This window comes from Chlamydotis macqueenii, chromosome 13 (assembly GCF_036417535.1).
Source record: "Chlamydotis macqueenii isolate bChlMac1 chromosome 13, bChlMac1.mat, whole genome shotgun sequence".
Lineage (NCBI taxonomy): Eukaryota > Metazoa > Chordata > Aves > Otidiformes > Otididae > Chlamydotis > Chlamydotis macqueenii.
The window spans coordinates 11,337,104-11,354,312 of NC_141568.1; the positions used below are offsets into that span (position 1 = coordinate 11,337,104).

General features: G+C 44.3%; 1 protein-coding gene across 5 annotated transcripts in view; it reads right to left on the reverse strand.

Moving 5' to 3' along the window:
* LRP3 (LDL receptor related protein 3) overlaps positions 1-10,187 on the reverse strand; it is a 28,006-nt gene extending 17,819 nt beyond the window's left edge. For 2 of the 5 annotated variants that reach the window (XR_015259979.1, XM_086757857.1), the window contains exons 1-2: positions 9,800-10,187; positions 4,656-4,703 (exon numbers count right to left, since the gene is read on the reverse strand). Coding sequence is in view for 3 of the 5 variants with exons in the window: in XM_086757857.1 (XP_086613983.1) it covers positions 4,656-4,703; positions 9,800-9,866 (115 nt within the window). In the remaining 2 variants the exon portion in view is untranslated. Of the gene's footprint in view, positions 1-4,655; positions 4,704-5,208; positions 8,879-8,923; positions 9,499-9,799 lie in introns of those variants that run through there. The other 3 variants (XM_086757859.1, XM_086757860.1, XM_086757858.1) reach the window with 3 other exon arrangements.
* Positions 10,188-17,209: the final 7,022 nt, after the last annotated feature.

Genomic DNA, 17,209 nt, shown 5'->3' on the forward strand with positions numbered 1-17,209 from the left:
GCACTGGAGGCACGGGGTGAAGAAGTGCCAGCAAAGCTGCCTGGCTGCAACCAAGTCAGGTGGCAGGGCTGCCTGCAGAGCTCCTGGCTGGGCTGGGGCCAGGCTCAGCATCCCCCACCAGTAAATCTGTGCCTGGCACTATTCTGTTTGTTCACTGTAAACACTTTTGAAGTGAGAGCCACAGGAACATAAAAAGCATGAGGTGAGTAACTTACATGAGGCAAAACATATAAAAAGCCATTATTTTTACTCTCCAAGCAGGGCATTCCACTGAAACATATGCATGTAATTCCTACTAGTTTCAAAGGCCACAGCATACAGAATACATAAACACACAAAAACATCCACTTACCAAACAAATACTTTGCAGTAAAGCAGTTACCAAAACCAAGAACATTGTTACCACCATATTTTTAAAACAAGAGATGTTCCATGCTAGACCCTGGCAAAATACTGAGATGCAGATGCAATTACAGAATTCTAAAAGCAAAGGTAAGATCCACAGGGGTTTTCAACTCTAGTTCTCAGTTTGTTTAGGTCTTTAAATGCGCTCCTCCACACACTTGTCACTGCATCAACGTATCATAGCAGCTAGAGCTAGCAACCACATAAAAGGAGCCGGAAAGACTGCATTTTGTAATTGCCAGATTATTAAAACTTCTCAATGGGAAGGAAACAGAATGCACAAAGCAGAATGAGCAAATACACCAGACAGCACTATCCAGAGGCTTCCTGCAACAGCTCTGCAAATATTTCTGTTCTCCGTGTACCAAATACTGTTCTGGATTAATATCCCTTACTCATAGTATATGCATTAGAACAGAGAATCATAATTACACTAAGTTTATTTTAGTTTTCATTGTGAGGAAGTCCCATTGACACGCTGGTGACTCTGCAGGAGCTCTTCCACTCATACATCAGTGCAGCAGAGCAGAGCTATTATTCTCCCAAATACTTGTTTCTCTCAGTTTTAGGAAGTATTTACAAAGATCCTCAGCAACAGTTATTTGAAGTATGCCAGCTTTCTTGAAGTGACATCACTAGCATTTTTTTCTTTTGCAATAATGTATGGTTCCCCAATTTATAAGCAGTGGATCTCATGTAACGTGACAGTTCAGGTTCTCAGTGAGAATTGCTTTTTCTTATTAACACTGCACATCTACTACAAATATTGGACACAGAAAGAAGAACAGACAATAGAAAAAAAGATTTTCCATTTTAACAGAAGAACTGCAGCTGTGAAAAATCTAAGGACATAAGCAAGGTAAGGGCTGCACTGACACCACAAGCCATTTCGGGCAGCTCATCTGGCAAGGGCCATTGTTGCTCCACACTTTCCCATGGCTTTACCCCTCTGGCACACAACAAGCATTCAGACTTGCCCTACTCTAAACTAAAAGGACAACTGCTTTGCTCTTACAAAGGCTCCCGATTTGAATGGACCACTAATCTGAATTCCTATTGCCAAAACATAATGACACTCTTTTAAGGCTTCATGTCCACAGTCCCCTAAACCTACTGAGCAAACTGGGGACACACACTCATCCACCTCCCAAAACTACTATTGTGTGTACATAAATCTCACTTAATTGCCTTATGCTTCTGATGCCTTTCAGCTCCCATCAATGCTCATTACCAGGGTATTTGCAATGTATCACCATCTCCTAACCAGTCATCTGCCTCTTCACTCCTTGTGCGCTGACTGCTGTGGGGCAGACAAGGCGAAGTAGCCAAGTGCTGCCTTCACCAACTGTTCTTTCACTAACAGAAATTTTGAAATAAAAATCTGTACTAAACAAAGCCTTCAGTGCTGGCAACAAAACAGAAAAAACACACAACAGCACAATTTCATACTGTTGGGGTTTCAGTGTCAATAAAGGGGCCCCATTTCCCTCCTCAGCTCCTGGTCACAAAGTTCACAGAACCACACACACACGTTAAGTACTGTGCTGTTAAGTTGGGCATCGGCATGACAGTATGATTCCTTAAGGAAAACAAACAAAAGCCTTTTCAAATTGCCAAAACGTCTAAAGGAAAAGGAAGTCTCTAAATAGAAAGGTACAGTCCTGGATTCTGAAGGCCTTATCATCAGCAACAACACACGAGAAGAGCGGTGACAAAATTTTTTCAGCAACTGCTCTACAACTTTCTTTCTGCAGCCTTTCTGCACAAACCCAGAAGAAAAATGAAAACTCAATTTACTAAAAATCCCAAACGGCTCACATTTTCCACATTTAGGATTATTGAAGATAAGTAAGAGAATACCAATCCCTGGATTGGCAAACGAACACACTAAAAATGTTACTGAGATGATGCCTTTAAAAAAAAGATAAGTTCTGAAGACAGGCAATAATGAATCTTTTATAGACAGAAAAAAAAAATAAAACAACAAAAAAAACCCCCAACTTTAAACAAATACCAGAAGAGGTTTGAGTTCAGAGTTTCTGTCAAGCAGGCATAAATCTTAATGAGGCTCTTTCTGTAATAATCAAATGTATTTATTCTACTGTAAACAGCAGTAACATTGCCCCTGCCAGTTAAATACGCCACTAATACTTGCAAGGAAGTTTCCAAAACTTTACATGACTAATATTAACTTGATTTTTGCAAAAGTGACTATAACAGAACAGATGTCGAGCTCCACCAGAAGACAGTGCTGAGGGCACTAAACTGTGCAGGAATAAGTTTTCAGATGATTGCAGCAGAAAATAAATCCTGCAGTTTCTCACCCTTCTGCAACGCCCCAGGGTCCGCCCCAGTCCCAAGGGACACATCCCAACCATCTGCTCCAGGATGAAGGGTGGTTTGCACCTGCACCAAGGAACTTCTCTCAAAAGCGAATTCTTGGCAGCATGCACTTCCACAGTAGCTGTCTCAGGGTCAGCAGGAAACTCTCCCCAAGCTCCCCAAAGGGCGTGCACACACTGCTTAATGCAGATCCCTTATGTCTGTAGAGAAAAAAAGGACTTAAGGCTCCCCTTCACTTTACCCAGTCTCACAGCACGCTGCTTCTGCCGCCAGAATCAGAACCAGTAACGGCACAGCCCAAGGGTTCTACTTGCTGATCTGACAAAATCTGAGCTCGAGCTCCGCTGGATCAACAGGCTGAGCTGTCTCACTGTGAGCCTGGGGAAAGGGGGCTCAGGGCGAGGACTGCTCCCTGTCAGCAGCAGCAGCTTTTCTGACTTAAAGTCATCGTACAAATACAGCCCAGAGTGGCTCCACCTGTGCTCTCCAGAAATCTTTTCTGCCACTAGAAGCTTTCTGAAAAGAAACCATACTACACCTTATCGTAGAGATCAACTCTGTAATAAGCTGCTTTGTCAAGATGTGTTTAGGACAGCAAGCGCTCCTCCCAACTTTTATCAGGGCATCTAAAGAATACCTCCTGCGAGACAATTCCTGGCCGTATGACTGCACTATCCTAACCTGTTACCCTCCAGCACACAGGTAAGAGAAGCTACACACTGATCACACTATTGCAATGACCCTTTATGATCATTTTTCTCCCCTGCTCCAGCTACACTGTCAAGAGACAAAGTAACTCAAAACTGTATCAGGACAAGAAAACACGAAGGCTACAGTACTCTGAGGTTTTCAGCATACTTGAAAGAATAAAAGCCAAATGTTACAACTTTCTGTTTCTAGCAAAAGAACAGCATTAGAAAGCAGCAGAGACAACTGGAAGAAGCATTATATATTTCAGGCTGAGACAGTATCACCAGTCTAGGCCAGCCACTGTATAATTACTTAAGTTGCACTTTGCAAACTCAAATATCATACAGTCAAGGGATGCCAAACTCCATCAAAAGCCAAAGAACCATCAAGGCAGAACAGACTAGGACACAGACGACATTCTGGATTTTTTCCAAAGAAAGAATAGAAATACCGTTGCAAACAACACAGGTCCTGTATGGTTCATCCACACTTCCCCTAAGCTAAATTTAAGGAAGTTACCTAATCATAGAATTACTACCTTTTCCTGATTTAATCCTTCTGTCAAACCACCATGTTGACTTGAACATTCAGGCTCACACATTAATCATCCCATCACCTTAGAATTATTTTTGTTTTCCCATTTCCCTTCCTCCTGTTTCCCTTATTTGTTTTTTTTCTGTTTTAACCTAAGTTGCCACTTCTTCAGGCACAAAGTATGCCTACCAACATGACTGTGGATTGACAGACACAAGAGGGCACTTATCACTAGGAGGACCCTGATTGCAACGTTCCAGTAATGTCAGTAAGTCACAGTACTGCTATAGAGAAGGAAATTACAGTAAGTGCTGCAGTTCTGGATGAATTTCTACTTTGACATTCATGAGACATTTTTAACATTCTTGCTTTAGCTCCCCCAGGAATGGGCCACTGTCCCTGGCCTGATATTCCCAGGCACATTTCCTAAACACAGAGTTTCCTCCTGAACATGTCAGCACATGACCTTAGCCTCAAGCTTAAGATTTTTTCCTAGCACATTGACGCTGATGGAGCCTGTAACCCCTGGGGAGACTTAGAAGTCCTAAACTTCCTAAAATGTCATTGTTAACTCTCTCTCAAACAAAGGTCATACTGTTTTGTTAAAAGATCTCTTCTCACGGTAAAGAAATAGTAAAAACTCAAAAGAACAGTAAATACAAATTAAGAAAAGTATGTCTTACCTAATGAGGTAACAGCACTTTCTATTTTCCCAGTCAGGAAGAGATTCACTGTGTAAAGACAGAAAAATAATGTTCAGACAGGTTCCGGTGGCAGACAGCAGCAGTAGTTAACCATTTCTAGCGGTTTGCTGGGGTGATAAAGAAACGCATTGCAATCTTCCAACAAGAACTTTGCTTATCTACACAGGCAGGTCAGGTAATCAACTATTATCCTTCACTGTAGCTATAAAAAAGTCAACACACAGTGTTAGGTTAGCATCTGTCAAATACGCTACCAAAAGAAACAACTGCCAATCTATTCTAAGTTGTCTTCTGCAGGTTTGTTGGGTTTGTTTGTTTGTTGTTGTTGTTTTTTTTTTTTTATTTGGGGAAGGCAGAAGAACAATTACACTACAACATTCATCATCACAGCTAGTCATTTTACCTGCTTAAATGCCGGAAAAAAACTAACAAGATTATTATCTTTAAATAAGTCTCCTCTAAATAAAGCAAAGTTTGTTCCTCTCAGGTAAATGTCACCCTGAAAATGAATGGCTAAAGCTAACATGATTACCTTGGCTCATCAAAGGCAGTGCAGTGTTCAAAAAGGTCCACTGGTAAAACCAAAACAGGATGAGGGGTGCTTGCAACACACATCTGACCTACAGGTTAGTTTCCAAATACTCTTCATTTTCTCAGAGGTCTCCTCTCACAGTATGTACTGTTGGAGTGATCTGGTAAGAGTATTTATTGACAAAAAAAATGTCTCCTGTGTCATTGCTGCTCCAGAGGTCAGCATTAACATGTAGTTCCATATTACCTTTCCCCCATATATTCTTTAAGGCACTTCTCTAACGATTACAGAGTATTTCACTAACTGCTCTCATTTTAGCAGTATTCTATAATCTACAAAGACAGCCTATTAATAAAATGACAAATGTTAACAAAAATTAGAAAGGTTTAAAAGGTTACCAAAACTTAATTTACAACATCCCAGCCCAAGCACTAGCTTTGGCTTTACTTCGCATGAGTTAAGGCCTAAATCTTTTTCTAGTCAATCTCTTGGCAAGCATTTAGTAAAAAACATCATTAAAAAATGAACAATAGGAAAAGAGAGGAAGAGAAACCGTCCCTGTTCCCAACAGTCACTTGGGAAGCTGCTGACAACACTATTTATGTCTCGGAGTAGCGCGTACAAGCAGAGGCCCCCATTGTCTTAGACACCATTCAAACACATCACCAAACAGTGACCCTTGCCCCGACCACCTCCTGGTATAACTTAAACCACCACAAGAGGAAAAAAATACCTACCGCTAAAGGAGTGGGCATAGAGAAGCTAAAAATGATCCCTTAGTTTGCCAGTTGTGGTTTTCAGCCAGTAGTGGACCTGAACTATCACTGTTGCAGCAGCCCAGGTGCCGACAGCAGCCCTTCCCTGACTTATGTCCGCACATCCACAGTCTGGACTTTCTTCTTCCTGAAGCCAGAGCTCCAAGAGCTAAATGCAGGCAGCGATTTCGGCAGGTGCACAGACTGCTATGGACCTCAGGCTGAGGCCAGGCCCTGCAAACCAGAGTGAGCGACTGCGCCTGGCATCGCCCGCTGCAGAGGACACGAGGGTACTACCGCAACAGCAAGGGCAGCGACTTCACGCTCCTCAGCAGCTGCAGGCTTGAGCTTCCAGTAACGCACAAGGGAAGAAGGGCAGCTAAATGGCACCATACGTACACTGCAGCTTGAAAAGAAACAGGCCTGAGCTGCAGATTTGTGTTAATAAGCATTAACACGATGTTCAAAGGACCTTAACAGCACTGATTTTATTACATAATTAATGTGCAGTAACATCTGTTACATGATAATAACAACGTGCCCTGTAATTATTTCCTTTGTTCCACAGCGCTAGCTTGCTCCGATAGGTCAGTAAGCGCACCTAGGAGCAACACTAGCATCCTGCACCAGGAAACAGCTCGGCCCCGTTACCTCTTGCTCCATGACAGAGCAGCAACGTCCACTTGTGACAAACCATGGATCACAGCAATAACAGCAACCCGTTTTCTCACGTAGTATTAAAGTGCCGCTATTCCTGTAACCATAGTAATATTGCCATAAAGACTGAGAAGAAATTAACCAGTGATTAAGTCACAAATGTAATTTAATTTAAAATAAAATATGTTGTTTTGCTCCAAAGAAAGTTCATGAATATACTCTGCATAACTATTATCACCACAACCGAGAGTTTGAAGATGCATTGTATGGAAATGTCTGGGTCTGTACTAGCATTTCACAATTTTCTTCACATTTCCTACCCAGATCTTCCCAGTGGCCACAACAGAACACGAGCTCCCAAGCAGAGGTTCCCTCGCATGGCTGATGAGGGGCCCCTATGCCCTTTAAATGAAAATCAGTAGCAGGAAGACAAGGGCCGTGATACAGTGGAACTAGCCGACTCTGAGCCACCTTATTTTCTCCTGAGGACCGTTAAGCAGACAGCCCTAGTTTGCTACCAGAAGGACAGAATTACAGGCAGGTTTCCACATCAGACCTGGCAGATACCTAAGACAGACAACTCCCAAAAATGCCCTTTTACCCCTGCAAATACAAAGCATCTATTGGCTGCTGCTGCAAGCTCTTAGCTCTCATTTTCACACTCTTTCACATGAAGAAGTCAGCAGTCGAGAACAGTTCTTTAAAATAAAGTCTAAGTTTCACACCAGGTACTTTTTTCCAGTGACTGAATAAGCTTACAGTTTCCAGCATCTGTTTTCCTCACTCTCGGTCTCACACAGGACTGTCAAATCAAACCACAAGAGCACTGTAAACCAGCATTTTCTGAAGCTCTCGGCTCTCAAAAGTGTCTGAGGCCCAAAAGAAAGAAAAGCCATTCCCTGCTGGTTTTCTTGTCTCTTATCAAAATAAAGTCTTGTCAAAATAAAAATAGGTGAGAGACTAGGGGTACGTTAGAAAGTTTTCTAGATACCAGAAAAAATCAGAAGCGGTTCAGCTGGCTTGAACTCAACATAGGAAACTTGCTGTGCCATTCATCTGGTTTGCTAAATAATTCTTAGGGTGAGGTTTTCAGCCGGGAAAGTGGTTATATGGATCAAAAAGGGAATTTACATCTCAGCACCTCTAAACCAAATTACAGCTACCAGGCTTTTCCCACAGCCAGAAGGAGAGCTTCACTGTTTCAATTACTTCCTATCTGATAACTTTCTATGTCCTCCAGAATTTCTCAAGAATGAGAAACAAAATGGCCTCGTGAAAGAACAGTTGCAACAAACCCAGTTCCAGTCTTTGGAGCAGCAGCTTACAGATGAGGTCACACACAGCAATGGTCAGTGGCAGTGCAGTGATATAGACACCAAACACCACATACAGCCTACAGGAAAACAAAAAGAAAAAAAAATGCGAAGAAGCAAGAACCAAAGCAAGAATGAAAGGAAAGGACAGACAAGCAGGAAGTAAAACACGAAAATAATTAAAGCAGCAGCTTTATATTCTGATGGGTTCACTAAAGCAGAATACCTTACAAGCTTCCCACCTCTCATGTTTCTCAACTTCCGCTACTGTCAGTTGTGCAAGGAATAGGAATAAAACATTCCAGCTGAAAAGAAGAGCCAGACAGTGAAATTCTAGAAGTCATAGAAAGCAGAAATCTACTAACTTTCACCTGGCATTATCCACAAAATACAAGAAGCTTTCTCACTTAAACTCTGGTGTTTACATAATCTTTTATTATCTTATTAGTCATTTTATTAATAACCCTGCTACTGCTGTTAAAGAACAAAAGCTTTAACAAAGATCTGACCAGGCCACCAAAAAAACACCCCAAGAAATTCTGAGATATGGCAGAAACTTGTATTGTTCTCTAACTTTAAACAAACAATGCAGCAGACATTATCCTTGTGCTGTGCACATCTCTGACATCCCTTCAAGTCTCTGCAAAAAAAAAAAAAGTTGTACTAGCTGGAACGGATGTTCAAACTGTTTTGTAGTTCAGACAGCTTTTTTACATTGCACTTCCGTTAATCAAAATAGATACATCTGAAGTAACCAGACCAGCTTTTAAACTTCAACTTCCCACATTTTTCTAGGCAAGGACTGATGTTAAAAAAAAACACTTCCACAGAAATAGAACGAGCAGTCTGGCCACAGATACTAGTTTCTGATCGTTTATGTAACAAATACTAACTGTCATTTGGGATTATTACAAATGAACTCTAATCTACTTTATTAGCAAACAGCTGTGGTTTTAGCACATTCTAGCTCGAGGAGCTGTAGCAGTTTACCAAATAACCGTCAGGAGAGTTCCGGGCAGCCCCAGCACGGCTCAGCTCCGCGCGGCACTTCCAGCAACACTGCTCCACCGCAACCTTGGGGCGGAACGCAGGAACGGAGCTGGCAGCTTTAATAACTCCCAATTTCTGCATGCCCCTGTTGAAGATGCAGGGCCTGTCGCTCGCTCGTTGTAGTCACAGGCGTCAACGCGTCTCCCTAACACAAAAACGTCTTCCCTGACAGGAACGGCTGACAGACTGGAAGCCAGCAACGCGCTTCATCACGTTGCCATAACTTAACACCTGCTGCGAAGCAGAGCGGAGAGCAATTGCTTCAAGCAGAAGGGAGGGAGGAGAGCAGAATACGGCAGAGAAACATGAGGAAAAAAAAAAAGAAAAAAAAAAAAAAAAACAACGTTTTTCTACCCTGCCACTCGGAGAAGTGACAGGAAGGGGAGACAGACGGCCGGGCGGGCCGTTTCGTAACGGCCCCGGCAGCCGCTGCCCGCACCGCACCGCACAACAGTTAAAAGCCTGGAGAAGGCACCGATGATGTCCAAACTTTTTTTTTTTTTCCTCCCTGCCTCCTAAGCGCTATGCGGGGTTACCGTCGCGGTTTCAAAACCAAGGGCAAGACCCCGATTCCCGCAGAACCGGGCAGAACTCCCCGCTGGGCCTCCCCGCCGCCGGGCTCGGCGACCCGGGCGGGCGCCCCGAGGGACCCGCGGCGTGGGGGGTGGGCGCCGAGCCGGTTTGCCGCGTCGCCGTCCCGTGCCGACCCCCCCCCCCCAACTTCCCGTAGCGTACGAGGGGGCCCGGTAGCCCGGCCGCAGGTGCCCGTGCCCGCACCCGCCGTGCCCGGACATGCCCGGCCGGGCCGGCACTCACCCAGGCAGATGGCGGTGAGCGGCACCAGCGCGCCCTGCCGGAGCTCCGCGGCCGCTGCCTTCTCCATGGCGGGTCGCCGCCGCCGCCTGCCCTTCAGCGCGGGGGGAACCACGGCAGCTCCGCGCCCGCCTCGCCTCTACGCCGAACCGCGGGAGCTGGCGGCGCGGCCAGTCCGCGCTGCCCCCGCAGGCCGGGGGGCCGGGAGTGGCGCGGACGCCTGCCGCCGCCGCCACCGCAGCAGCCCCATGGCCGGCCCGCGCTCCCCGCTCCGGGGCAGGTGGAAGAGGACGGACCGCAGCTCCGCCGCTCCGCCGCCGCCCCACGTGACAGGCCCGCCGTGCAGCTGCGGCGGCCGGGCCGGAGAGCGAGGGGAGCGCCGCCCCGCGCACCTGAGGGGCCGCCGCCAGCCGGCGCGGGCGGAGCGCGGCCCGGGGCGGAAGGGAAGGCGAGGGCCGAGCCCGCCCGCGCAGCGCCGGGCTTCCTGTCGGGCACCGCAGCGCCCCGCTCCCGCCACGCCCCGGCCCCCTCGGCCGTGGCGCGCCCTAGCGCCCGGGCCGGGCAGGGGGCGGCGGCGCAAGGCCCCGCGGGGGCTGCCCCTCGGCCGGGCGGGCTGCGAGGAGCCCACAGCCCCATGGCGGGAGGCCGCGCCCAGCGCCGCCGCGGCCCGCCGGCCCCCCCTGCCGGGGGTAAGCGGCCCCGCGGGGCGGGGGCGGGCGGAGCGGACCCCCGGCCGCCGCAGCCGGGCTCGGGGAGCCCCCGCGGCCCGGCCCAGCCGGTGCGTCTTTTCCTGACAGGGCTCCACCCGGAGCTGGCGCTGTGGGCCCGGGGGCGGCAGCGGGGAAGCGGCTGCCGGAGCTGCCTCCTCCGCGGCTGGCGAAAGGGAACACTCTGCCATCGGAAACGTGCTCGGAGAGCTGAGGCTCCCCTGGAACTCGGCTGGCCTCGCGGCTCCCTCGTCCGGAACGAAGGGACTTGGACCCTTCAGGCCCTGCCGAGCGTGAAACTGAGGTAATCTGGTCAGACCAAGGGGGGTACGTATCCACAACAATTTGGATCAATACAAGCGACGTGAAAGCATCCTGTTCCACTGAAAACGGACAAAGCCTCCCGGTGTTTACAACAAGCAGCAAGACGACAAAGTTAACTGGGAACTTCAGGAGCAGAACAGCAAACCAGCAGAAGGTGAGAGATACCCTTCTTCAGGTGACAAACTGCTAAAATGAACCCGCTCTACCTCCCGTATTTCCTGAACTTTTCATTGTTTTTCTGTTTGCAGGTGCTCACATCCTTCCCCAGAAAACCAGTACCAGTTCCTCTGTTGGTGGCACAGCTGCTCTCTCTTAAGGAGCAAAGCCCCAACCGCTGAGCAGCAGTTCAATTCAGCTACAGCTACCAACAATACAAAATTCTGTGATGGCACCTTTACTTAAGCTACACAATTGAGGGCTGTGCTGCAGGGCACAGTTTAATCTTCCAGGACAAACACGAGGTCTTGCTGCATTTCACTATAAACATAGACAAATTTCCCTACATACTTTAAAAAAAAAACCCTGCATCTTTGCAAGCTATGGCTGTATCACAAGAGAGATGCCAGACACATAGTCTGGGGGTATTTACAACAGACACTCTCCAATCACTAAAATAAGTATTGTTTGGTAAAATCAACATCATGAAACAATAACATACGTTACTGTACCCAGTTGCCCACTAAAGGGATACAATCCCCAAAGAAAATTCATATGTAAGGGGTTTGCGGCCAACATGAAGCTCTAACCGTGCTAATGATGCACGCAGGAATTCACAAGCACGGCTGGCATCCCTGCAGGGCGAGTTGCCATAGGTGCAATTCAGTTGTAAAAACAGAGACTCGGTTATTCCGTCACCAATGGGCCCAGGTTTAGCTCTTCACTCTGACTAGACCCAGTGGAGCAACCATATCGAAAGGGCAACATTTCTGGGGAAGAATAAGAAAAGCAAGAGACAACATAAGAGGAACCGGGATGCTGGGGTAAAGCTGGGGTGTTTGCTAGCAGTGAACGTCACCTTTCAGCAGCACACACCATGAGCATGATTCTCACTGAAGAGATGCAACCAGATACATTAGCATTGCTATGCTGTATTGAACAGCTTTGTGCTGTTTCAGACTTCTGACTGTCATCTTAAGAGTCAGGTTTAGATCAGGTACTGCCCAAAAACAGGTTAAAAATAAGCACGTGCAAGAACGCGAATAAGCTCGTGGAACAACAGAAGTGGATGCGGGAAGGCAAGTGAGTGGCTATGGGGGGGCTGGGCTTCCCGAGCCCGTGACAGGTTACTTACCCAGCTGTGTGCATCATCGGTCTCTCACACCAAAGGGCCACTTGATGCACACCCTGGTACCCATCTGGACAGGTATTTCAGATATTTGTTAATTATGTGTGCCCCAGCAAAGAAAACGGCTGCACAATTCTAAACGTCTGCTTATATGGTTAAAATATAAGAGAAAAGTATAGTTAATTTGCCTGGGGTGCCATGCAGTTAAAAAATATTAATTAGAACTATGATCCTCATTTGCCCATAAGCTCATGAGTGTAACTTTAAACACACAGCTCAGTTAAACAAACACTTTAAAATGTGTCTACAACAAAACCATTCCACAGCCCTACTCTCATAGCACCATATCTTGTTTAAAATTAATCCACTCAGCAGAAAGTTTCAGAATCAGATTTGACCAGGGAAATAGAGGAAAAAAAAAAAAACAAATTATAATATGGGAAAGGAAATTCTAGATAAGAAAAAAGGCAGAAATAGACGAGAAAATGCCAGGCCAGGCTGAAACTATTTTAGGGCAATGGTGATGACAGATGCTTTCTGGAGCGTCTACGGGAAGCAGATCGTGTTGGACGTAGAAAGCACATTAAAGTCAAAGCACAGACTCAGGTTCCCTTTTGCTGATTCTTATTTGATAGTGAAAAACACTGGCAGAGTGGTGAATCGGAGAGCTAAGGGCTTTAATGCCTGGAAACACCACAGTTCACCAAAGGACATCTCTCAGCACACTGAGATATTGCTTTAGGCCTTTTTATTTCAACAACATAAAGTGTGGCTACAGTAATATCTCGGGGGTTCAGGTGATCCTTATCCTCGCTGAGCTACAGACTTGTGCCTTATCTTAGCAGCCCTTTGATGGAATTGTAATAATTGTAATTCACATTTGTCTATCACTCTGGATCTTAATGGAAGCCTAATGGATGATTGGCCTGAGGATCAATAGTATCACGTCTTGTCTACTTGGGATGAGAGAACTGGATGTTAAAATAAATTCTTCTACTATGCTAAAGATGTAGAAATACCAAGCGGATCGATACAAACAAAGTTTACCCGTAGGTGAGAAGGCCCCGCACGCAGCACGGAAAGGACCTGGCTGTTCTGCAGATGCAGGCTGCTTTACAAGTACATGTGTCTGTGCGCTTTTTAAGTAGCATAATAAATCACACAACATTTTCCACAACTAAATTCTTCCTAATCTAACCAGACAATTCTTAAACCTTTAATGGGCCCATGATTGTAAAATCATTTGTCTGGGTTTTTGAGCAGTAATCTTCAAATTATGGGTCTGTAACAGCAATAATGGAATGTGTCATAAAAGAGTTTTTCCTCAGCGAGTCTATTATTGTAATAAAATAATGCATCTAGTCACCTCTACATTCCGCATTAACCCTTTTAATGATAATTATGAGTAAAGTGCATCTCTCATTTCCATTAAATAATATCCTTGCATCTCACTGAAACAGTAGACTATATAAGATGGAAAGCAAAGCGACAGATGCACATTCTTTTATAGCAGAGTCTATCCACGCCACTAACTTGTCATTAAGATAAAACTCACTCAGTTTAGGAATGATTCTTATACTTTGGTGTTCATGTAAGACTAAATTAAAATTCTGAGTCCTGATTTTCAGTCACACACTTTTGTGTTCACCGAAATACAGGTACAAATTAGAAAATTATATACGAAATTACATGCACATATGCTCCAGCATCTGCTGGCACAAGGGAATTCATAGTCATATTACAACATCCACACAAACACCTTGAAAACATAACCAGCAGAACCCATTCCAGGTGCTCTACTTCAGGATGATTTGCAGATAATTTTAAAATTATTTTAAAAGAGTTGCACCAAGCTAAACCATCATTGCAAGCCAAGTGTCAATCCCATTGACACTTCATATCCCATTTCAGAACTTGTGATACAGAGATGCCTCTAGGAAATTTCATTAGAAGAAGTTATACATTATATATGCTGGAGCTATAGGCACCTTCATTCATTTTAATGCTTTCGACAGAACTGGATGACAAAAAAAGTCAGGTAAAACCACCAAAATAAAGTTCTGATAAAGTTTTACTGAGGGTAATCAAAGGATATTGTAAGTTATTTTTTAAAATAAGCACTTAATAGATGAAGACATCACAAAATGATACAGCAATGTTGACAAAGAAATTATGGATTTCATCAACATTAGTAGTAAAAATGTTAAAATAACTTGGAACCATATCCTGTCCATGTGCGTAATCTCTGTCTTAGCTTGACTACATACAGTTTTATTACATTTTCCACATCAGTTCCATCTGTATCTAATTTTTGTAACTCATAAAAGCTTATGCTTCTTTTATAAACACCTCCTTCTGTGGATTAATTTGGTTGAGATCTCTTTAAAATAAGACTACAATTTTATGTGTTCCACAAGTTCTTACTATGCATTTATCTCTTTTTCACCATAAGTGATTTCTAATGCAAAGGTAGAACAGAGTTGTGTAGATAAGCAAGACTACAATCCCATATATTTTAATCACCACTATTCTCTTTTGACACCTAGCGTTAAGGAAAAGTTGGTTAGAAAACATAAGGTGTAGTAATACATCTCCATCTCACACAGTTTACGCTAGTTCTATTTTCACAGGGGTTCATATTGCACCACCATACAACACTATCTGGGCTGGATTAAATAAGGTTTACATTTAGTGACAACTACGCTCTCCTTGAAAGGGAAGAAAATTCTCAAGGGTACTTTGCTGCACCGACTTTAATGCTATTCCTGTCTTGATCCATTATAGATCATTACTAAATTTCACAGTGAACTATTTTCCTTACTCTTCTTTAGCAATTTGTTATTCATGTATTCTAGGAAGAGCTGAAAAAACCCCGTTGTAATTCACATTCATTTTATGAATTGTGATGGGAATAAATACACGCAACTTGGTATTACAGGAAAGCGAATTCAAATTGTTTGATGGAGAAATACTATAATAAGATCACCAATGTATAGGCATTTTTCCAAAGAGAGTGCAAAGCTGAGATATTCCTCTGTGACACTCTGAATGTTCAATGAAATCCTGAATTGGTATCAAGCAGACCAGATTATGAGTAGCAATTACATTAGGATAAATGCTTGAAAAATAAAATAAAATCATTGTCTCTTGGAAAGGTTCAGCTGTCTGTAACTACTATTAAGGCAGCATTAATTGCATCTTAATTTTTTGTATACTTATAACTTAGCTCTCTTAACAAAACTGAAGGTCTACATAACCTGCTCCATTAAGTAAATTGGGTCTCGTTTTTACTGAACAGTGTTATTGAGATCAGAGTTTTGAAACATGAAGCAGAATTACAGAGGAGGATTAGAATTGTCTTCATTTCTAATCCTTACAGATGTAAGGATTTTAATTTTAGGAAGTTTATCAGGGTTCCTTATCAAAAATGTTAAGGTGCACTTTATCAATAAGCTCCACTGGACAGCAAGTCATTCTGGACACCTGAGAGAGAAAAAGCCAGGCCAAGACCAGCACAGTTTCACTTCTCTCTTCTTTTTGCCTTTAAATGTTTTCAGCGTGATTCAGTTCTAAAAGTATCGTCTCATGGCGCTGTTTTATGCCAGCAACTATGTCAATTGTTTCACGAAACTCTCATCCATCACCTGCCAATATGCACACCTCGTTGCCTGCGGCACGCTCCCTGGCTCTGGTTCCTGGGATCCTTTGAGCACCCTCCCAGTCCCGCCGCGTTGCGCAGAGGTTCTGCGCCTTACACAAGCACCATGAGTTCCTACAAATTCATTTCACTTGTGACTCCACAGTAAAAGGCGTTTCAACACCACACCTCCTACCTCCTACACCTCCCCAGTGGCTTTACCATTTAATAACTGCATTTGGATTGATTTAACCTGTAGTGATGCTAGTAGTTATTATCTGCGTACTAGAACAGCACTGCAAGAGAATAGTGAGTCCCCTGATCTACTAAGATGCTGAATTGATTTCTCCTTCATATCTATTGCTTCATATCTATTGATGTGCTGAGTTTGGACGATTTAATTTAGCTTGTAAGTCCTTTTATGCTTTGGTTATGTTAGGGGCTTACCCTCTCTGGTAGCTGGAGTCATTAAAGGATTTACTATTCTCCTTGACATACAAAGTCTTTGGTAAATGAGGGCTAAAGGAGCTCAGAAGTGAGTCTGTTCTGCTTGTATAGAAAAGCAATGCCAAAATAAGGCTGAATCACGTTTCAGGTGTATGAATGTGTTTTCAGGAAAATACTGGGCTCAGTAAGGCCTCAGGTTGTCTTTATTACTTTACTTCTTTTCCGCAGAAGAAAATAAAACAAACTATCACTACATTCTTAGCCAAACATACACTAGCTGCATGAACTACTACAGACTTATTTTAGAATTTAAGTAGGAGATCAAACAGATTAGAATTAGAAACATGAAAGCTCTTCTAAGTCACAGGACAAACACAATAAATGTATATTAAAACTGTCTCCTAGGAAGAGAACAAATATTTTCTTTGCTCAGTACGCATATTGTTATCAGAGCAGATGAAAACAGCCACATGAGGTTGCTCAGCAATGTGCTGCCAGCCTCCAATTTAATAAATAAATAGATAAATAAATGTGTTGTATGCAGTGAGGCATATCTAAACTTGAGCATGCATGGAAAAGCAAAACATATAATTAGGACTGCACAGACACCTTTCAAATGAGTTCAGCAACTGGCTTTTGTGTTGTGTGGAGAAGGGCGGGACACAACCGCAACGCAGGTGGAGAGGCTGCAGAGCACCTCCCCTGTCACTACCCTGTTGTGCTCCCACTGCCAGCCCAGAAAATGCTCTCTGGTGTAACATTACCCTTTGGCGGGGAACACCAGTAATATTTAGAGCTGTCTTCCACCCATTCTTATGACTAGGAAACTTGTGCAAAGACTTCAGACTGATATAAATTAGCCAGAGCGTGATGCTCAGCAAGCTGACGTTTGAGCAACAGCGCAACAAGTAACTCGGAGCTGGTGTTCTGCCACTGCCACCTGCAAGCGCTGGGGTAAAAATCACCGCAATACCCACAGTACGATTCTGAACGGGACTCTGAGCACTGCAGCA